The sequence below is a fragment of the Coturnix japonica genome, chromosome 13 (assembly GCF_054131305.1).
Source record: "Coturnix japonica strain WE chromosome 13, WE-NBRP24, whole genome shotgun sequence".
In the NCBI taxonomy this organism is placed as follows: domain Eukaryota; kingdom Metazoa; phylum Chordata; class Aves; order Galliformes; family Phasianidae; genus Coturnix; species Coturnix japonica.
In genome coordinates this window covers 18893793-18916421 of record NC_140675.1, presented here as the reverse complement: position 1 = coordinate 18916421, position 22629 = coordinate 18893793, and the positions used below count along the sequence as shown (strand labels likewise).

Sequence of the window (22629 nt, the reverse complement as noted above, 5' to 3'; positions counted from 1 at the left end):
TTCACTGCTCTGTAACAGACTGTGGGCAGTCAGTGCCTGGCCCAGCTGCCCTGAGCCCACAGCGGCAGCACAGCCCTGCAGGCTGCTGGATCCATGTGCTAAACCCTCCAGCTCCCAACTGCCCCATGGCAGCTCTGCTTCCCCTTCCCATCCCCATCCTGGTGCTGAGCTGGGCCCCATCCTGACTGAGCTCAGCCCCGGTGAGAGCAGAGCTGCCTCCACCACCACTGTCCCCATCCAGGCTCTGGGCTCACACAGTGCTGTTGCTTTCCCTGTTTGCTGCCTGTGTCCGTCCTGCCCTATACAAGGGCCCCAGAGGTGCCCAGCAGGCAGCACCCCACAGCCTGCACTTATGGCAGAGCAGGGGAAGGTCCTGAGCAGTGAGTGGAGGCAGCTGCCTGCGCAGGGTGATGAACAAACGACTCACAAGAGAGGTTGGGTTTAATTGAAGACATTTAGAGTGAGGCTGACGGCAGCAGCGCGGTGCTCCTCAATAAATAACGGGCTGTGAGGTGGGGGTGACACTGTAGGGGATGGGGTGATGGGGGCAGCACACAGAGCAGTGCGGGCACCCAGGGATGTGTCTAAAGGCAGCTGAGGAGTTGGGGTGTGGGGGGGGATGTCAGCACCAGGAATAAGGAGATTCGTTCTGGCCCAGAGGATGTAAGTGCCAAAGAAAAGCATCATGGAGCCAGCCCTGCTCTCATTGCAGAACAGCCCCTCAAACAGCCTCTGCTTCCCCAAATAAAGTATCCACCAGCCCATCAACCAGCCTGCAACGCTGCAGTCAGGGCAGCTCAGAGCTGGGACATGCTCCAGCCGAGGCAGCGCTGGGCCATCCCGGCCTCTGTTGACATGAAGCAGCACAGCAGCACACAGGGAGCTCTCCTCCACACCCTTTTATTGTTTAATGCTCATCTTAGGGCTTTCAAACACTGAAATCACTTCGTACAGTATCAGGGCTGCAAGCTCCTACCGTGTTTGCTCCTTCTAGGCCTAAACCCAACCCAGACTGTGGCTCATCCCCACTCTGTGCCCTCAGCTGCCACCAGAGCTGTCCCTGCACAGCTTACACCGCCCTGCACTTAAGCCCCACTTTAAAGATGGGTATGAGAGAGTGGGAGGAGCAGCACAGCGTAGAGTGTGGGAAGCCTTCACCAGGGCAGGGGATGCAGGGTTACGCAGAGGGGAGCGGAGCTTCCCCACCTCCAGCACTGCTGCAGCTGCAGACTCCCAGCCCAGAAGCCAAGTGCTCCTTCCCAGGGATTGGGAGCAGGTCCAGCACACAGGAGCCTCAGGGCTCTCCCTGCAGTGGGGCAGCTCGGTGCTGAGGAGCCCCCCAGCCTGGCCCAGTGCTGCAGGGAGGGCGGCTGACAGCTCAGCCCCATGGCAATGCCCACACACGGCAGCCTGGAGCATGCAAGCAAGCAGCTGGGGGGGCTTCTCTACAACCAAGAGCTGTAGTGATCTGTGTGCAGTGCTCTCCCCTAAAGATCCTGCGAGTGTGCAGCCCCAGTGCCAAGGGAGGATGCATGCTGGGGAGGGGAAGGGCTCTGCCTACCACAGTGGTCCCATAGCCCCAGGCCCTCCCCTGCTCTGTTCCAGCTTGGAAAGAGGCAGAAAGGTCTATACAGTATAATATATATTTCACTATGAAATAGCAATTTCATCCCCTGCCTTCTACTTGGTGCATCCTGGATTAGGTACTTTTTACACCCCCCCCCCCCCTCAGGAGGGCTGGGATCTTACCTGGGGCAGATGCCCTGCCTGGATTCCCCAGCAGGGCAGGACGCAGCCATCCAGCCCCCCTCTATTCTCAGGGTGCTCAATGCTCACTCACAGTCAGTGCATCTCACTCACTGCTTTCAGCAGCAACAGAACCACAGAACCCCTCCACATCACATACAAGAAAACCATCCAGAGGTGAGAGAAGTGGCAGGGACAGTGTGACATGCTCACAGACCGGTGACATGGAAGCCCTCAGCCTGGTGCCCCCTGGCAGCCTGGAATCCCAGGAGAGCTCACGGGCTCCAGCCCACAGGGTGAGTCGGGGCTGCAGCCCGTCCAGGGTGAAGTCTGCAAGATCTTGGTCAATCTGTGGGATAAGGAGTCCTGTCCAAGGGGTGGGTCACTGACCAAGAGCCATCATCACTGGAATCAGTGCAGAGCCAGATGGTTTAGGAGATGAAAGGAAGAACAATCCCTAAGGAAAGACAAAGAGGGAAGGTGTCTTGGAGAAAACAGTTGTTAATGGGTCTCAAAGTGCACTGGAGTTCTGCTGTTCCATAGACACAGTCAGATCTGTGCACATTGGCTACCAGCTCCTGAGCTTGGACACTGCATCAGTAAAGTGAAGGTTCAGTTACTCCATCCATCAAAGCTGGTCTAACAGCTGGGAAAAAGGCCAGAGGCAGCAGGGACAATTTTAACCTGCTGTAAAGGTCCGAGCCACATAAACAAGAGCAGAGTTCAAACTCCCTTCACATGAAACCAGGAGGTTGGCAGGGCCAGGCACACAGTCACGGTGTGGGTCAGAAGGGAGCCCACCCTCGGGCACGTACCTTTGTGCTGTGTCCGTCTGCTGATGGAGTCACATCGTCCGGCTGTACTCGATGCCACTCTTGGCAGAAATGCCAGACCATGGCAGAAGGCTGCAGAGAAGGCTCTGGGCTTGTCTGTATATCCTCTGGGGAATGGAACACGGGCTCAGGCTGGCTAGCGTTGATCCGATGTGCTGCAGGTAGTCAGTGGCCATCTGTTAAGGACATTGACGTTTATATTCTAACTTCAGAAATAACTTGGAATTCTCAATGGACTGCTACCTGCTACAGAAACCTTGACACAGTGAGGGCTGCTCTTCACCAGGACCCAAAGACCTGATATAAATTCCCAAATCCAATTTGAGAGCAGCCTACTGAGACCCAGGCAAGGCCAGGGCCCAGTCAAAGCAGGGGCTTTTCTGCCACAGCGCCAGCCAAATCCTGCACCACGCAAGGCAAAGCATGCCTGGTATGCTGGCTTAACAAGAGCATTCACAGAAACTGGCTCCAGCTTCAAATTTCATTTCCCATCCTTCACTGTTCCCAGAAGAGCTGGGGAAGCCTGCGTACAAGTGGCTCAGTGCAGAACCTGTCTAACGCTGCCTTCGTTCTGGCTGCAGAGAAACCTGTCCAATTAAGCTCACATCATTCCCCAGACACAGCCAGGTCACACTTGGCTGGATTGCTATATTTAGCCCCCAACATGGTGTGGTGTCTGCTTAGCACGGCTCGCTGGACACCAGGCTGAACTTAAAGGATATAAGATTGTCCAGGGTGGGTGTCCACCATTGATGTACAGAACGTAGGTAAAGCCATCTTTGAGGACCCCTCTTATGGAATAGTAATAGGGAAGGTAGTGGTGCTGTTTAAAGTCTCTGTTTTCATAGAAGTTTATTGCTGTGTTGTTAGTGGTGAGGACGTGCAGGTAAATGGCTTTGCAGTGATCTTGGGCAGTCGTTGATATATGGTCTTTTAAACTTTCAAGCAGGAGTGAACCTGTTGAAGGAGAGAAGAGCAGAATCAGGCAGTGCAGCTGCATCCCTCAGGGCCAGCACAGCCCTGCAGGGCTCCTGGCTGAGATCTCTGGCACCCAGCAGCTAAACAGCAACTGCTGCACACACTAAGAGCTCAGATCTCACTCACTCCCCAAAGCAACATGAGAACATTCAATACAGCAGCACTAAAGGGTTTTAATGGCACTAGCTAATTAATTACTAACTTATCCGAGCACTGTTCTGCGTAAGCATTTTCTTCTTTGTACAGATAATCTATCTAAAGTAGCACTTCAAGATTTAAATACAGCCCTCCCACTGAGGCCTTCATGCATCAATATCAATTTCCACCTTTCTAAAGGAGAGAAGAAGGGAGATACAGTCCTTAGCTGTATCCACTATAGAGACTCCAGATGTGCAACAGTGAGTCATGCTGCCAAACCTGACCTCCTTCCTTTGGCAGATCAAAGATACAGATCATGCTTCAAATTGCACCAGAATGGCACTTACTGATGGCAAACCACATCCTGCTCTGAATGGAGACGAGCCCTTCTGACTGCGAGATTTCCAAATGCCTGCAAAACTGCTGTGTGTTGTAGCAGGGACTCAGAGCTTACGTGGATGTGACAGGTTAGATCAGGTCTGAGTTCCTTCAGCTTTCTCTAAACATTTCTTCTATTGGTTTAAGTTGTAAGTTTGAAGCCCCACGAGCAACACAAAGGGGATGTGAGAGCACCACTTCAAGTGCTGGGATAAATCACAGAAGGCTTTCTTGAAAGGAAAGTGAAGTGGTGCAGGTTTATCATCCAGGCCCAGCACCCACACGTAGCAAGACAGCAACAGAATCCTCATCAGCAGCAACTTACCAATCCCGTGTTTCCTGAACTCCTTCACCACTCCAAGACTGAGTATGTAAGCAACTTGAGTGTCCAAAGGAAAATTGGAAGCTAGGATGTCTCCATCCTAGAAGAGATAGAACAAGTTATTTAGTGAGGTACATGGAAAGGCAGAGGAGAAAGCAGGAATCCTGCACCAGAACACATGAAAACAAAGCAAGAAATTCCTCCTTTCACTTGGCCTTTACAGACACAGAACACAAATCACAATGTTTCTTTACTATATACATTATTTGCAGGCCTAAGGACACAATGTATCTGCACTCAGGACCAACAAGGATTCACACAGCCAAGGCTGCAGTTACACATCAGAGTCTGGATCCAGGAGTTCAGCAGCAACAGGCTTTACTGCCTGCTCAGGGTTTCATGTACTGCTGAAGAGGACAAGAAACGTGCTCTACAGGCCCAGCTGTCTGGGAGAGTATCTGGGTAAGCCCTGGCTTTCAGTGTGGTTAGAACAAGAACCTTTTGTTTGCTGCTGAAGATGCAGTTTGACTTAGACTGGCTCTGGGGTGAAGCCAGCTAGAGTGAAGAGCCCAGTGCCACTCAGTGCTCTTGGCTCCTGCAGGTGTTACTGACTGTCCCATGCCATCACAATGCTGATGGCCTTTAAGCATTTATGCCAATGTGGTTTTTAGACCACAGCAGCATTAGCTGATTCCTCTTCACAGCACATCAGGCAGCAAGTCTTCTATCAGAGCACAGCTGTCCAACCCCAGCAGGAAGGGACTTTCTGTTGTGTTCTGAAACACAAGTTTCCTACCTCTTTATGCACCTTTGTTCTGCTCTTGATCTCTGCCACTATCATTCCCACAATGGAGCCTCTGTATGTGGCTGCGAGGGAAAAGAATTTCTTGTTGGAAGTGATATCTCGGTACCATGAGTCAGGGTACCTGGAAAGAAGAAAAAAGACAATATTTTGTACCAATATGCATCAAAATAATATCACACGAGCAGCCTCCAGCCACGGGCATTTACCACATGGGGAACTGAGCTGGTGCTCAAAGCAATGCTTGGCCCTGGGCTCCCACCACCTGTACCCACAACATACTCTATTGGGAACCAGTCGCCGCAGAGCTGCTTCACTGCATCTATGTCATCGTGGCACAGCAGACGCAGGTTCACGTCAGTGAGTGCAGTGGGAGGCACCTCCTCTGTCATTCACACCTGCAAGACAAGAAAGCACAGCAGGGATGATGCAACGCAGCCAAGTATCTGTGCCAGGGCAGCTCTCGGTGTGCAGGGAGTTGTTCTTCCAACTGAATGCACCCTCAGTGAGTCTGCAGATGGCACCAAGCTGCAAACTGCAGCACTCAGGTACTCCCTGAGCTGAAGGGGATGCTCAGCTCTCCAGCAACTTTGCTTTTAAATACAGAGACTTGAGATGAGCAGATTCAAACACAGTGGGCTGTATATGTTTGAGCAGCTTCATTGTAAAAATCCCATCACAACACTCAGTGACCAGCAAAAACACATTAAAGGAATGCACAGCAATGATCTGAATTTGATCTGCTTTGACAGCACACAGAACCATGCACCAATGGTTCTCCTAAGGATTCAGAAACACCTTCCTCTGCTGTTCCACCAGCCAAAGCAGGTCGAGCCCCAGCTCCACTCTGCCAACTTTCTTGGCTCACCTGCTCCTCTCTGAAGTACCCAGGAAAAACTGCAGCTATTTCACAGGACCATGGCTGCATCCTTACTGAGCTGCTTTCATAATCACTCCAAACATCCCTGTGAGGATTAGTTCACATTTAGCAATCGTTATATTCTCCAAGAGACAGCCAAGCACCGTGTGTTATCTGCTAGGTCCATCTCTATCAAATCAAGGAGCACAGAAGGCAACTGCAGTTTGCAGCAGCACTTGATTGAACATTTTTCCGCCCTCCCCAGATTTGCAGGGAGAAGTGAAGAGAAAGTTACAAGATAAACCACGCTCAAGTGGCAGTGACACGGAGTGACACCACTTAGGCTAATGATAGAGGAACTCCAAATCCTCACGCATAAGCTGATTATTGGCTGTGACAGTGTTTGGTAATTATTTTTCTTTGCCTCACTTGCTTGCTGAAGCACCAATAGGCTGCAATCGCTGCCTCTCTGGGCTGCAGGCTGGGCACTGTGGTGACATGCGATGCTTGGTTTGGCTTGCACTCAGCCCTCAAGAAGCTGGGAAAGGCTGCAGTGGGTACCTGCAGGAAAGAAGACACCTGCTTAACAATTAAGAATTGAAATATTCATGAACTACTGCCAACAGGGGAAAAATACACAGGCCAGGTCACACAAAGAGACAACTAATAAGCAGGATGTGCCCAGAAAATGGTTTCTGAGGAAGTAACAAGCTGTGCCAAAACCAACAGCCTACCTACACTGGACACAGGAACACTCCTGTACATGCAGGACAGGGCTGGTTACCAGCACAGGATGTTAATACCATACAAAATCTGCTGGGCACCAAAGCAGTGGTCCTCCCACACACCTGCTGTGCCAGTTTTTGGATACAGCTGGAGTCAGACACCTTCAGTACCAGCTCCTTGATAACCTTGTTTGGTCAGAAACAGACCAAGCGAGCATTGAAGGAGACAAGCATGCACGTGCCCAGCCTGAGGAAGCTACTCCATAAGGAACTATACCTGGCTTCTTCAACCAGGACAGACTAAACTCCACTTCAGTCTCCCAAAGCTTGCTAAAGATCTTCCCAAAAGCCCAACGCCACCATGCTGGGAGAGGATGGTTAATGTGGAAAACAGATAGGAGGCTGGAACTGCACGTGATGCTGTTGGAAAGAGTACAATAGCTGAATATGGAGCAGATGAGACTGAAGCATCCAAGCAATTTGCCCTCATATCCAAAAGCTTACAGCCCTGAGAGCAGCCTCGTGCTTCCCTGACACACAGAAAAGTGAGGTTATAATCAAACACCTGATGGTTATATAAGGCAGACATTAATTCACATCATGTATATCAATGTACATCTGCAGTACAGCCATCAGAGCTGCTACCAGAACTGAATTCGAAGCCTTTCCTGTCCCCATTAGGGAGAACTTGAGATCACAGCAGCACAATTAGAGCAGCAAAACACTTCAGAGAAAATAACATCTCATCTGCATTTGCTGGCCAAGTTCTGATGTCAGAGCTGACAGGATGTGACTGTGCCAAGGGAAGCTCCGTCTTATGCATCACTTTAAGAGTCAGCTTGGTTGCTGACAAAAGAACAGAAACAAAAGATCAGAAACACAAAGGAAAAAAGCCAGTTTCAAGTCCATTCTCTATCTAAAAACTGCAGATCTTTACAAATGAATTTCAAGAAGCTGACATGGAAATATAAAGGCTTTGAGCAGCCACAGCTTTCTGCCTCGCTTTACTGAAATAAATTCAGGGCTACAAGAAAGCCCCAGATGTAAGAAAGCAGTTTGGCTTTATGTGGATGGAGTGGCTGCAGATGAACCTGCTGTAAACTGACCCATCGTATTTGGCACCCAGTCTGTGCACTGCTGCACAGAGCTTAGCTGAGCCAGCAGCTTAAGGGACACATTCTTGCCTTGAAAGAGATGATTCACAGCAAAGAAACCTCAGCTCAGACTTTTCTCCAAAGCAGGAAATTCTCCTTCCTTTCTAGAGCCCTTGCACATAAGAAATAAGGTGAGAAACTCTACATAATGTTCTGCTTGTAGGGAAATATAGTTCACTGCCCTGAATCAGCACTCACCATCTAAGAGGTTGTTCAAATGCAAGACAAAGCTTGACGCTCACTAGAATTCAGTGAGAAACTATGTAAGGGCTCTAGAAAATCCCTCAAGCAATTCCATGCCTTCCATAGCCTGGCAAAGCAATGGAATGAGGCTTCCCTCTTTTAGGGCTGTTGGACATGCCCTAACAACACTTCTGCTCTGTGCATCCTGCAAGCATCAGCTGGATCTGAGCACTGAACAGCCTCACAATGTCACTTCCACAAATTCTTGTTTGGATTTCCGCTGCCATCCAGAGAAGCTCATCAAAACCCCAAATAGAAACACTATCAACCAGAAGCAAAAACACTCAGTTCCCCAGCAGAATAAAACCAAGATAAACTAAGACTCAAGTTAAACAAATATTAAGTGGAATCGCACACAGATATTCCAACAAGGAGTGCACTGGCATACCCCTGTTATCACACTCCTTTTACTTAATACAATGAAACTGGACTTGAAAAGATGCCAGACTCCTGCCTTCCTACCTAACCTCACTGAAGAATGGGTCAGTTCCCTCCTCCAGGCTCACCCTGTGCCACTCAGCACCTACACAGTGCAGACATCACTGAAGGAAATGCACTGGCACCTTGTCCCTGGCTCTGCACTTTGCTTTTGCTGGGCCCAGACTGCAGTTTGCTCACCAAGGGACTGAAGTCCAAAAGCCAAACTCTTGGAATCACAGCAGTTCTGCCAGGGAGGATCACAGTGTGAGACAGACCCCCAAAGGATACTCGGCAATGAGACAAAAGCATTGTGGAACAAACAGCAGTTATATCTGAAATCAGAACACTTACTGTCAGAGAAATCCAGCTACACGTGTATCCCCCGTGCTCTGCTCACTCACATTCACGCTAATCTGGCAACCACGAGTGGCTCTCAGTGCTGTTCTTTTACCCTACAGCTCTGGATACAATCACTGGAGCAATGATTTCATGCAAGCTGTTCCCATACAAAGTGTCCCCAGAGCACACTGAGGAATGTGCAGCTTCCTCCTGCCCCAGACAGAGCCATTCCTCTGGGGGATGGTGAGCAAGAATCGCTAGGAGGGTCCTGCTGTTAAAGCTCCTCTTGTTGAGACGCAGAAGAGAAAATCTGCTTTGTGACAGCAGCACTGCAGGAGCTGAAAGCGGAGGGTCCCAGCAGAGGCACGTTCAGCAGCAGGAGGTGCCAGAAGGAAAAGCAGCACCACGTGAACACTGAGCACAGCACAGCTGCTCCTCCCAGCACCAGGAACCCCAGACAGCTCATCCGCATGCAGGCCCGCTGCCATCCCAGAATTAGAACAAACAGCTGCACACAAGATGCAAGTGACTCAAAGAGCCAGAAATCAAACACAGTGCAAAGGCTGGGAGAGGGAATTCCAAACCCACCTCCATTACGAGGCACCGTCCTCGTTACTGAGCTGTCTTAACTCATCACTACACATGTTCCATCACAGAGGCACCAGCAGCCTCTGTGTGTTATATACATATAACCTCTAGAGACTACTGGAAGCAACTGAAACATGCACCAACGTGACTGCTTTCCTCTTCCTTTCTTAGAGGTGTTTTCTAGCATGAGACACCCACACCTGGTTCAGCTACAAGCCTGTGGCATTCCAAATAGATTTGGGTGCCCACAGCAAGAAGTTGAAACCAAGAAATCCCAAACTGACTTAAAAACTAATGCTGGAAAACCAACCAGCTCCTGCCTTCCTGCTAGGAGAGGGGGAAGCAGAGCAAGGTGTAAAGCTCTCAGTCTTTTTGCAGTGCCCCGCACTGAAGACATCGGTGTTTAAAGTTTGTAGAGGAGCTCTGAGAGAAGGCAGAGCTCTCATTGAACAGCTCATAACCCCACCAGGGAACAAAGCAGGAATGTGGCTGCACTGCCTGCACAGCTGAGTCAGCTCCTGGTGGGTATGAGGCACCTCCAGTGTCAGCTTGTGAATGGAGATATTGAGTTATTAAAAGAAATGATACACAACCTGGCACTCCCAAAACGCACCAGAAGCATCACCCAGAAAGGCTTTTAAAGAGGAAAAAGTCACAGAGGTGAAGAGTGTCTCTGACACATTAAATGGAATAAATGAAAGGCAATAAAATCCAGCGTGAGTTCTTAAGGGAAAGACACCCAGGTGTAATCTGTCCAGTAGATCCATGAGAACTGGAGGGAAGAACAGATTAATAGATGCACATCAAAGTTTGCCAACGGTTCAATGGAATAAGGCACAGATTTGCAGGGTAGCAGAGGATGGGTCCATTCCTGCAGCTCTCAACAGCTCATCAGTGTGCCTGGCACAAACTGCCTGGTGTGAAAGGTGCTGCAGCACAGCACAAAGCAAAACACAACAGAGCAGACTAATCAGAATGAAACATTTAAACACATCCTGCAAATCCATGCTACTACTAGGAATCACAGAATCGTAGGGGTTGGAAGGACCTCTAGAGATCGTCGAGTCCAACCCCCAATCCCCAATCCATCCAAGGATGGAGCTGCAAGGCTGTGGTTACACTGCAGAGCTGCCATGCTGCTGGCTGAGCCTCCTTAGGTAAACCTAGAGCCGGTCTAGCAGGGAGCAGGCTGTGAGTGCAGCCACAGCACCGCCCGACCTCAGCTGAACCAGGAAATGCCCTTCTCTAGTAGCACAGCCATGCCCAGCCACAGCGTGCAGCCAGCAGCTGCTTTGGCCAGAGTTCACCCACCTCTTCCCTTTAAAAACTCCAACAGGTTTCACTGCAGCCATTCAAAGAATGGTTGGGTTGGAAGGACCTCACAGCTCCCCCAGCTCCAACCCTGCCACGGGCAGACGGGGCACTCAAAGCAGCGCCAGCACCTCACCCCCATCAGGGTGAAGGATTTCCCCCCCACCCAATCTCCTCTTCCAGTTTAAAGCCGTTCCCCTCTGTCCTGCCACTCTCTCCCATGTCTAAGCTCCCTTTAGGCACCGTTAGGCCACGCTGAGGCCTCAGAATCACACAGAATCACACAATGACCCAGGTTGGAAGGGACCTCAAGGATCATGTAGTTCCAATCCCCTGCCTAGCAGGGCCACCAAACATACACCTTTACTAGATCAGGTTGCCCAGGAGACCCCATAGATCCCCATAGAGACCCCATAGATCAGGTTGCCCATGGCCCCGTCCAACCTGGCCTTGAACACCTCCAAGGACGGGGCATCCACAACCTCCCTGGGCAGTCTACCTGGGCGCCCCCCCCCGTCCCCCCTCACCCCACAGGGCCCAGCCGACCGACAGCTGCGGCCTAGTCGTGCCACCGGGACGGACCCGCGGCAGCAACAACCCCGGCTCACCTGGGAGGGGCGGCGGTGCCGGGCAGTGCCGGCAGGTGCCGGGCGAGCAGTGAATGGGGCGGTACGAGCGCTCAGCACATGCCGTAACGGCGGGGCCTGGTGAGGACACGGAGCCGCGGCGGACACCGGCGGGCGGGGAGACGGGGTAGGCCTTCCTTCCTTCCTTGGGCACCGCGCAACAACACGACACCCCATTGGCTGCGTGAGTCATGTGACCAGATCGAGCGACGCATGCGCAGATGGGGAAGATATCGAAGCCACGCCCCCAATGAGCTGGCCACGCCCCCCAAAGCAACGAAGCCACGCCCCCAATGCATTTGGCCACGCCCCCAGCCCCCACCGCCCATATAAAGCACCCACCCCCTCATTGCCACTGCTGGATAATGGGATAGAACGATTTAATGCACCTTAATTGGTTTCCTTTAATAGGAAGTGATGTTTTATTCTACCTTGTGCTTCTGAAGCAAACATCTCTGCGTTCCAAAAATATACAGTGTGTTCTGTAGCTCTAGATACAAACATTTACAAAGAGGTGGAGGGGCTGGAGTGGACTCAATGTGTATGGCTTCCCATCCGGCCCTATAGCCCAGAGCAGGGCTGTGCTGCTCCCACTGTGCCACATACACAGGGGATAATGAGAAACACCCTGCTGGGATGTGCTGGGCACTGTATGAAACACCATGGGTCCAAAAGGTGGCCACGTGCTCCATAGGGCTCCTCTTGGTTGCCTCCTTCCACTCCCTCCCTTCATCCATGTGGTGCTCTCATATCCTCAGCCCATGTCACAGTAACTGCTGTCCTCCCCCCTGTTGTCTTCTCTCATGGAGGTGGAGCTCTCCTGCTTCCCAACATAGAGGAAAACGTGGCTCTGGAGATGGTCCCTTTTCACTGCAAGGCTTCCTCAAAGGGGAGCCATGAGCTGCTGCAGTCCGAGCTCGTTAGCGGATGGGCCTGTAGGGGAATGTCATTCCTGGTATGAACGTTTGTACGGGGTGAGCTGGGAGAGCAGGGTGAGCAGGGAGGGCTGGGTGAGCAGCGTGTGCAGGGTAACCCAGCGGGGGGGTGTGGATGTGAGGGTAGAATCCTGGAGGCAGAGCGTTGTGGGCCGGCTGCTGTACAGGACCTGAGATCACCAGCTGCAACAGGCTGCAGAGAGAAGAGCAGACAGTTGTGTTACTTTGAGAAGGCAAACTAAGTGAAAGCAAGATCAATTTCACCTTGTGACTGCTCTTCATTCAAGTGGACATCGCCTTCTGCTTTAAGCGTTCTATTAGAAAACACTGCTGTGAGCAGAAATTATATCTGTCACTTTCTCTGAAGGCAGCAATGCTGCTTTGAGCATCATTCCTTTTTCTGCAATCCTCACAGGTTAACAAGACAGGAAACAACAGGTGCAGCTTTCCACAATGTGGGCACCATCAGGCTTTTGCAAGGGGAGATTCCACCTCTGAGCATGTTCAGCTACTTACTAAGAAAAGATCAGAGGTTTGCTAAGGGTAAGAAGTGAGAAACAAAGTACAGTTAAGCTCTAGTTTGGGTGAAACCACAGGGGAGTTGAGAATGGGATAAGTTTGGGACAGGTTTCACACAGTCGTTTTGTTTTCCCTTCTGTTCATTTGGTTTAATGCAGGTTGGGTAAAATATCTCTATAGTGGGAGTCACAGAACTCTCCTTGAGTCAAGCACCCAGCTTGCAAGGAAAAATAACCATCACCCTTAAGCTGATACTAAGCTGTGTCTGAACAAGGGGCAGCTTCCAGACTGCAAGTACAAACTTATAAAGGAGGTCTCAACAGCTCAACATGTATCAGATACTTGAGACACTGGGACAGGAAGGTCTCTTACTTGTTGTGTGGTAGCCTGGAGCACACAGTTCTCAAGTCATCTGAAAGAGAACAGAGTACATATCAATAAGGGTCAAGCAATAAAGGGTCTATCAATAAGTAACTAAGGTAGCTAATACAAGGTGTGACTGCTCCACGAATACAGTGCTTATGATGACAAAGGCAATGAGTCAAAGGACAGGAAAAGAACAGGTTTTGGAAACAGGAAAGACAGACACAAGCCACACTAACAGGCTTCTTCAGTAACTTCAACTTAAATGCACGGACTGTAATAGTCTCACTGAAGGAAAACTGAAGGCAGAGAAGCTCCAGACAAGCAGTCTTAATTTGCTTTTCTCGTCCCTTGTTTAACACATGAACCTCATGGCAATCTACTTCACAGTCTCTCCTCCAGCAATTCAGAGAAGACAAATTGAAGAACAGTTAAAGAGAGCTTTTTAACTAGCTACAAGTAATCCCTGGCCCCAGACTGCCATGGGGAAGTGCACAGCTTTCCTGGAAAGCAATTATACAGCCAGGATCAAGCTCTGCCCACGCCCTCAGCTAAAGCAAGCTGCACATTCACAGACACAGAGCCAATACTGTGCCTCATCCCCCTGGTGAAGGAGCAACCTTTGACTGACATTCATGCTCGTCAGCACTGCACGGCTTCTCATCAACTTAGGATTTCAGATTGGGTTTATGCTGCTCCTTTTAGTGTGCCAACTGTGCTGTGGTTTCACATGACACATCTGCCCTCCACTCTCAAAAGCTGGCCCCAGAATTGTTTTTCAAAGCAGGGAGAGTTCAGAGGGGGATCAAGACCCAAACAAAGAGCCTCAGTGGGATAAGATCATGTAGATCATGTACCTTTCATGACATCCCCACACTGGAGGAAAAGAATCCAAGGCCAGGTTCTTTGGCAGCCCCACTGACCACTTACCTCGGGTGCAGAGGAGCGCTCCTGATGCCATGGCCACCTGCAAAGCCTGAGCCAGTCTGTCGAGAGCCAGTTCAATCTCTTTGGATGCATTGAGAGGATTGAGTTCATCAGACAGCCTGTTAATTTCCTCCACAAGTGGAACCACGTGATCAAAGGGTATTAGCCCCAGGCGCCCATAAAGGTTCTTCTCTGTTAAGTGTCCCTGAAGCATCATAAGAACCTGCAGGACACTTAGATGCAGTTTTGAATACAGTTGATGGCAATCTCCATCATCTCCTTCAGTCGAGTCCTTGGCAATCTTGCTGGTGGGGTGTCCATTGGCGAGAGAGGCTTTCTTCTTCCTTTTATAAGCCAAGGGGGCCTTCACACACCAACGGATCAGCCCCGTCAGTGGGGTGAGCTCTAAAAACCCTATTGGCAGGTTGGCTGCAATAGGAGTGTTCAGAAAGGTGATGAGGATCAAGCGGGGGTCTTCGAAGATCCAGGAAACAATCAACTCAAGCAGATCTGAGGGAGGGATGAGGTCATCTGAAGGCAGGGAAGACAGGAAAGACAATGCACAGTGAGCATGACAGGACAGCATGACACAACCACACTCCTGTTAACTTCAGCTTTTGTTCTGAAGGCACCACAGCAAGATTTAACCCTTTCCACAGCAAAGCTTTTTATGTTGTTATTTTCTTTCCAGGCATGCTGCTGTTTGTGTAACCAAATCTTGTCCTCAGAAGACAGTGGAGACACACACAGGAGGTGCACTATTAATTGCATTTTGTATCACTGCTTAAGCAAAATCCATCTCCAGCTTGTGAATATTCTGAATTTGAATTTTATCTCTTTTTAGAAGGAATTTGACTGACAAACAGACTCCAGTCTGTCTGCTGGCTAGCAGACACAGCAGGGAAGAAAAACTGCCCAGCCCAAGTAGATGTTCCTTCATTCCTAATGCTACTCCATCTAGAAGGCCCCTTTGTTCTTTACCCACTATCAGACGTTACCTGTCTGCTTCTCTGTTACAGACTCTCCCTTCAGTTACTCCTTACTTTTTTCCTCACCCCAGCAATAGTTGAGGTCACAGCCTGAACTGCTGCCAGCAACAGTTCCATTGTTACAAGCATGTTAAGAATTTCTGCAGTTAACATTTACAACTGTTAGTCTGCATTTCTTTACACCATACCTCTTGCTTTGGAAACATTTACCTGAGGAGAGGTCATAGAGAGCTGTGACGGCTGTAATGAACTGGCAGCAGAAGCGAGGACTGGCACTGAATATCTGCTTCAGAGTTTGGATGGATCCTGGCACCAAATTGCAGTAGTCATCAACCAAGGCTCGGGCTAATCTCACGCAGAACACCGCAGGAGTTCGCTGCAGGGATGGAAGGCAGCACAGCATGAAAAGGAGTTTAAAACAAAACACAGAAAGTTCTACAGAGCTGGTTTTCAGTTCACTCTGCTCAGACACTCCCTGCTCACTTCATCCAGATGCTTTGCTGCTTCAACATCTGTGTTTCCACTTGCCCAAAATCAAAGTGCATAAACATCTCTGTGTATGAACGACCCATTCACAGAGAGGAGTAAAATCTTAACATGGAAAAGTTCTCTGCAGCCCTCACATTACTTAAGAGCTGTGTTCTTTAAAATAACCTGCAGACTCTTCTGCTACCCAGGATACATTCCCTCCTGTATCAAAGTTCAACAGATGGAACTCTGTACATAGATTAGCAAAAGTTCTGCCCTGTGTTGGAGCAAAGGATGGATGTGAGCACAGAGGATGGTGATGCACTGGAACAGGTTTCCCAAGGAGGCTGTGGATGCCCCATCCCTGCAGACATTCAAGGCCAGGCTGGATGTGGCTCTGGGCAGCCTGGGCTGCTGGTTGGTGACCCTGCACATAGCAGGGGGTTGGAACTGGGTGAGTGTTGTGGTTCTTTTCTACCCAGGCCATGCTGTGATTCTATGTGAGCACAGAGATGTGTGATGAAAGCTGCAACAGGCGGCTGTTACATCAGTTAAAACTACCATAGGAGTTGTCTGCAAGCAGCTGCCATCAACCAAACACAGCCCCTTGCTCCTTCCCACACTCATTTGTTCACCCAGAAATCACACCTGCAGCCAGAAGGCAGCACACTCCAGCACAGGGACTCTGCACACAGCCACAGCCATGGAAACCAGCTTTCCCAGTAAAGCCATCCTGTTGTCATCCGCTTTGTTCCCTTGAGGGCTGAAGAGCGACGAGAAAATGATCTGCCGAACTGAATCCTTGGTTTGTTCTTGGAAATAATTGCACATGATCTCAAGGAGCTGAAGTTCCTGAAGCGAATTCAACCTCTGGAACAAAACAGAAGCAAAACTGAGAATCACTGTGGGGGACTCATAAGAAACAAGGGCTGGTTGGTGATGTTTGCCAGCACCTCATCAAACCCTGCAGCCCCTCTGGTACTGCAAAGCCTGACATAGGGGCACACACATCCCACATAGGGGAACACAAGGCCCACACTGGGGCACACTAGGCCCACAAAGGGACCCACACAAGGCCCACACAGGGGCACACAAGACCCACGTAGGACCACACTAGGCCCACGAAGGGGCACACAAGACCCACATAGGGGCACACAAGGCCCACATAGGGGCACACAAGGACTCACATAGGGGCACACTAGGCCCACATAGGGGCACACGAGGCCCACATAGGGGCACAATAGGCCCACACAGGGGCACACAAGGACTCACATAGAGGCACACTAGGCCCACTTAGGGGCACACAAGACTCAAGTAGGACCACACAAGGCCCACATAGGACCACACAAGGCCCACAAAGGGGCACATAGGGGAACACAAGGCCCTCATAGGGGCACACTAGGCCCACATGGCTCACACAGGGGCAACAAGGCCCCACATAGGGGCACATAGGGGCCCACAAAGGGGCACACAAGGCCCACATAGGGGTACATAGGGGAACACAAGGCCCACATAGGGGCACATAGGGGCACACAAGGCCCACATAGGGGCACATGTGGGTCCATATAGGGGCCCACACAAGCCTATGGGGTAAGGCCGCACCTTGGGCGGAGCGCCTCGCTCCTTGGGGACCTGGAATAGAAACTCCTCCAGCAGCTCAGCCGGGCCTTTATCCACCAGGGGCAACGGAGCGTTCTGCAGCTGGCTGCTGAAATAGATATCGAGGTGATATAACACCTCTTTAGCGGCGCTCAACGCGTCCCGTCGGAGCAACGAGTGCCGGATGTCACTCATGGTTCTCTCTCCGTTCTCCCGACCCGGTGCGGCCTAGTCTACAACGCGCAGGCCTACAACCGGAAAGCGCTACGGATGCTCGGATAGTCCAAAAGAGATCGAAAGCGTTTCGCTACGCTCTGCAGCGCCCTCTGTTGGTGGGGCTGCGCGTTGCACCTTCATGCAGTGGGTGGCGAGTGTCAATCACAGTTTGGACACTGTGATTGATATAATAATCAATCATTATTTTGGCCACGGGTCCCTGTCAATCACTATTTTGGCCATGGGTCCCTGTCCCCGAGGCCCCCCCCGTGGCCTCTGGGGGCAGGGACCCATGGCAGAAGCCTGAGTGCATGATGCCCCATCCCACAGCACAGGGCACAAGGTTGAAACCACTAAGGTACATTCCAGCCCAATAAATGGCATTAAAACAACCCCCCCCTTCCAAACCAGCAGGCTTCAAGTGGTCATTTTCCCACACACAAGCCCCACGTTGTCCACCTGGGGTGTATTGCAGCTTGGGGACATCAATCAAGAGGTCACCGTCTCCGCTCTCAGTGTTTCCTTCCCTGTTGGCATTGATTGAAAGAGCTATTTATTTATTTGTTTCACTCAACAGACCTTTGTTTCCATTGAAAAATGCCATATGGAGCCCGAGGCCTCGCACTCTTGTTGGTTGGGCTGCTGGCAAAGCCAGCACTGCCCTCCCCATATATACAGGTGTCGCTCCTCCTTCCCCTTCCAGCAACCAGGGGACGGCTCCACAGGTGCATCACCCTGCTGAGGATCTCTCTGCAAAGCCATTTATTGCAGCTCAGGTGAGTTTTGCTCTGTGCAAAGGCTCACGGGCATCACTTGAGCATCTGTGTGCACCACGCGTGCCTCAGGGAGAAGGAGTTGGGGCATTCCTATGTGTCCTAGTCCTAGTACAAGTCCTAGTCCTAGTACAAGTCCTAGCATTACCAGGACTTGTAGATTTAGAAACTTCAACATTTGCCATTGTAGAAAGGAGGGAAAAAGGGGAAAACTTGGTGCTTTTATCGGACTGGCTGCCCCAGACACAAAAACAAGCCTGGGGGGTCCTCAAAGCTGGGGTTATTTCCCATTCCTACCAGCAGATCCCATTGCTGCTCCAGGTGCTCAGGGCACACAAGCTTGGCTGCAGTTCAGATCTGATCATGTTGGAAGGACATGGTGAAACATTACCCTAAACTCCTTAACTGTGGATAGAGGCCACTGCGCAGCCTTGGAGCAGGGTCCTACAGTGCTCTCCCAGGTGCAGACAGGGCAGGAGCAGAGGGGGTGACATGGTAGCCCCAGTTGCAGAGAGATGTCAGGGTGCAGGGGGCCCTTGCCCACCCCAGTGAAGGATGCTGCTGCCATGCAGGGGTGCTGGAGGTAAACATCCCTCACTCTGCTCCAGCACAGCTGCCATAGGGTCTTTTGGATACCTGGTGCAGACCTGAGGAGCAATGGGAGAGGCACAAATGGAGATGTCCAAGTGGGTTACAGAGAGCACATAAAGCCCATGATCACCTGTGTGACAGCTACTGTGTCTGTGCACAGCTCAGTGACCTAAAGGTCTGTAGCACAGCACAGGGCTCTCTGTGACCCACAGCTCTATCGGAGGTCCCTCCAGCACATAAAATGCCCAGATAAACTCTGCTCTGTGCCTGTGCTCAGGGCCAGGGAGGGCTCCAGCTGGGCCAGCAGCTCCTGCTCCCACAGCACTTGTCACCAAGCCCACAGAGATGTCCGTGAGTGAAGGAGCAGCTGCTCTGAGTCACTTCGAATGGCATTTGCTCCTGTGCCAGAGTTATCAGCTCAGGCTCTGCGGGAGGTCCGGGCTGCCTGCAGGAGGATGGGCAGCACTGGAACAGCAGGATGGGGCCGCATATGAAGCAGGGACAAGGACTCATCCCTCTGTTTTGCAGACCATTTCTGCCCCTCTGTGTGCAGGATGGCAGCTCGTAAGCTGGTGCTGGAGCTTCTGGCTGCAGCGATGCTGCTGCATGTGGCTTCCACGCTGAGGATCAGTGCCTTCAACATCAGGACGTTTGGAGACGGCAAGATGTCCAACCAGACGATTGCAGACTTCATTGTCTCTGTGAGTGCTGGGGGAGAGAAGCAGCACTGGCTGTGCTCTGCCCCTGGGATGTAGCTGGCTTGGGGCAGCCAGGCATTGGCTTTCTGGAGATGGTTGTCCATTCATGTGTGTGCCTACCTTCATGCCTCCATCCATCTGTGCCTCTATCTGTGCATTTTCCATGTCTCCACCTAGTCTCCCACCCGCTGTCCCCCTCACCCCATCTCCAGCCCAGGTTGCCTCCATTCTCACTGACCTAAGGGCAGGAACTGCTCAATGCCAACCAGGCACCTGAGAGCAGCTTGTGCCTAATATGCTAATGGCAAGATGGATGCTGGAGAGATGATGTTGGAGGCCCCTGTATCCCTATATGGGCCTCCAAGTTGGAGGGATCCTTCCCAGGGCTCCACAGGTGACCCCATGAGCAGCTCCCAGCCATGGGTGAGCAGCTCCCAGCTTGTCCCTGCAGATCCTGGCGCAGTACGACATCACCTTGGTACAGGAGGTGCGGGATGCTGACCTGAGCTCCGTAAAGAAGCTGATGGCCCAGCTCAACAGGTGACCCTGATGGCACTGGGTGCCAGGTGCCAGCAAATGTGTGCTAGGGTAGAGCCTGGGCAGCATCTTGCTTCACCCCAACACCTCCAACTTGGCCAGAGAGATCCTCCCTCACTGTCTCCTCATCTTCCTCCCAGCGCATCATTGTACCCCTACAGCTTTTTGAGCAGCATCCCCCTGGGTCGGAACAGCTACAAGGAGCAGTACGTCTTTATCTATAGGTAAGGGATGCCACCAGTGTCCCCCTGCCAACTGCTGTGCCCTCCTGGAGGGAACTGCACCTTCCCACTCCCCTTCCTCAGGTCGGACGTCGTCTCTGTGCTGGAAAGCTACTACTATGATGATGGCTGTGAGCCCTGTGGGACGGACATCTTCAGCAGGGAGCCCTTCATTGTGAAGTTCTCCTCTCCCACCACACGTGAGCAGAGATGATGCATGGCAGCTGTGTCACTGTTCCCACCGGCACTGCTGCCCCCAGCCCCATCAGTCCCACTGCCAGCCTCTGGGGCTGCCTGAACCCATTATAGGGTCCCCATTGTGGTCACTCATTGCTGCAGGGACTTCTCCTACCTTCAGGTGCCCCAGGGTTTTCCCACCATGTCCCATCTCCCATCTCCTCCTGTCACCTCCCAGCTCCCATCATGAGAGCTTGGGGAAAAGGGAGAGCAGCAGAGCCCTGAGGCTGCCCTGGCTCCATGCCTGCAGGCTGATGGCTCTGTCCTTGTCAGAGTTGGATGAGTTTGTCATCGTGCCCCTGCACGCAGAGCCCAGCAGTGCTCCAGCTGAGATCGACGCACTCGCTGACGTCTACACAGATGTAATTAACAAGTGGGAGACCAATGTAAGTGGCACTGAGATTTCCCCACTCCCTCCTGGGGACTCAGGTGGGCTGTGGCACATCCCAGCAGCCATCCATAGATAGATGTATCCCATGGAAGACCTTGTGTGCCTGTCAGAGTGGGTGCCACCCCACGGTGTGGGGGCACAGAGATGTCATAGAGCTGCTGGCTGGCTCCAATGCCCTCTCTGGCACGAAGATGCTCTGTATGAGTTTAGGGAGACGTTGCTGGCCTGTAATATCTTTTCCTAGCCTATAGACGTGGCTGAAAGGCTCTAGAGGGCAGCCCACGCCAGCTATATGGCCACAGAACCCCACTGACTCTTGGGGCAACCCAAGATCAGAGCTCAGTGGTGGGCACTGGACCCAAGTGCAGCCCTGCTGTGGGCACCAGAGCCATAAGCCAGGCTCAGCGCAGTGCTGCCCTGCAGAACGTGCTCTTCATGGGTGACTTCAATGCTGACTGCTCCTACGTGACCGCCGGGCAGTGGCCCTCCATCCGCCTGCGCACCCTGAGCGCCTGCGAGTGGCTCATCCCCGACAGCGCCGACACCACCGTCACCAGCACCGACTGCGCCTACGACCGGTGGGTGGCACAGCAGTGGGGACAGGGGCTGCAGTGGGGGATGCAGCGGGTGCTGACCCCCACCATTGCCCTGCCAGCATCGTTGCTTGTGGCTCCGCACTGCGCCAAGCGGTTGAGTATGCGACCATCAACAATTTCCAGGAGAATTTGCGTATCCAGAACAAGGATGTGAGTGAGGGGGCAGGGGCTGGGTGCTGGCAGGGGTCTGCTGGGGGGCTGAGGGTTTCAGCTGGTGCTACATTAATCCAATCCACAAAGCCTCTGTGGATATGCACAGGCACCCAAGGGTGGCCCTGCTGCCACCTGTGCACCACTGCAAAGCAACATTTGGGGTCTGGTCTGCATTTGGGGCTGGAGCAGAACCTTTGAGCCTCAGCTGTATGCAGCAAAGAGATCAGCTCCGGGAAAGCAAAGCCACCCCTCTGCTTTCCCTGCACTCAGGCTTTGGCCATCAGTGACCATTTCCCAGTGGAGGTGACGCTGAAGGCCCGCTGAGACCTGCACCAACAGCCAGCAGCGAGGAGTCCACGCACCACTGGCTCCAACAAAGCTTTGTAACCACTCGATTTGCTGCATGCTGCCTCTGCAAGGAGCCAGCCCTCGGGGGTCCTGCCATTGTGGGATGCCCTCAGCTTGCATTAAAATGATGCCATGTTCAGACCTGATGCTTTGGAGAGAGACTCAGGCTCAGCTGGCAGCAGGGTGCTGCTCCCACACAAGTGCCATGGCTCCAAGCTGGATGCATGCACACACATCCTCCAAAAGCCTTTGCACATACACACACTCCCTTGCACACATCCTGCCCTGCAAACCCCACCATCTCCTGTGTGTCCCAGAGCCACCCCATGCATGTACCATCGCTCCCATCCTATAGGACTCATTTCCACTTTTCCATGCCTCATTTTGGGGACACACCTGAGGGTATGAGGGTGCTCAGCAAAGGAACACACCTAGAAGATAAACGTTTGGTCAGTGGGGTGCTCAGGGTGCTCATCCATTCTCCTCCATCCCCCATCCAAAGCTCAGCAACCGCTGCCACGGGGCATCCCCATCATGGAGCCAAGATGAGAGCACCAGGCTCTGTGGGTGGGAAAAGCAGCTCCCATCTGAGCAAGCAAGAAAGCA

The 22629-nt window shown here is 51.9% G+C and overlaps 3 protein-coding genes across 6 annotated transcripts; 1 reads left to right on the top strand and 2 right to left on the bottom strand.

Moving 5' to 3' along the window:
- Window positions 1-884: 884 nt before the first annotated feature.
- Window positions 885-11624, bottom strand: NAA60 (N-alpha-acetyltransferase 60, NatF catalytic subunit). Of its 4 annotated transcripts, none has more exons than XM_015877403.3 (8): window positions 11445-11624; window positions 6486-6617; window positions 5480-5595; window positions 5192-5321; window positions 4399-4495; window positions 3302-3536; window positions 2562-2747; window positions 885-2203 (listed from the first exon to the last, which is right to left on the bottom strand). In XM_015877403.3, the coding sequence occupies exons 3-7, from the start codon at window positions 5587-5589 to the stop codon at window positions 2591-2593; spliced, it is 729 nt and encodes a 242-aa protein (XP_015732889.1). In that variant the 5' UTR covers window positions 5590-5595; window positions 6486-6617; window positions 11445-11624; the 3' UTR covers window positions 885-2203; window positions 2562-2590. The 4 variants fall into 4 exon arrangements, with proteins under 4 accessions (XP_015732889.1, XP_085370901.1, XP_015732888.1 ...); XM_085514775.1 differs by lacking the exon at window positions 6486-6617 and adding an exon at window positions 6066-6162; XM_015877402.3 differs by lacking the exon at window positions 6486-6617.
- Window positions 11625-11856: 232 nt separating this feature from the next.
- INTS15 (integrator complex subunit 15) lies at window positions 11857-17514 on the bottom strand. The gene is made up of 6 exons (XM_015877443.3): window positions 17266-17514; window positions 16312-16533; window positions 15406-15571; window positions 14210-14737; window positions 13289-13328; window positions 11857-12590 (listed from the first exon to the last, which is right to left on the bottom strand). Exons 1-6 carry the CDS (start codon window positions 17455-17457, stop codon window positions 12383-12385), a joined length of 1356 nt encoding a protein of 451 aa, XP_015732929.1. The 5' UTR covers window positions 17458-17514; the 3' UTR covers window positions 11857-12382.
- Window positions 17515-19278: 1764 nt separating this feature from the next.
- LOC107320984 (deoxyribonuclease-1) lies at window positions 19279-22133 on the top strand. Its single transcript, XM_015877435.3, has 8 exons — window positions 19279-19543; window positions 19992-20080; window positions 20218-20301; window positions 20383-20498; window positions 20809-20921; window positions 21350-21504; window positions 21582-21672; window positions 21946-22133. Exons 1-8 carry the CDS (start codon window positions 19397-19399, stop codon window positions 21997-21999), a joined length of 849 nt encoding a protein of 282 aa, XP_015732921.1. The 5' UTR covers window positions 19279-19396; the 3' UTR covers window positions 22000-22133.
- The last annotated feature ends 496 nt before the right edge of the window (window positions 22134-22629 follow it).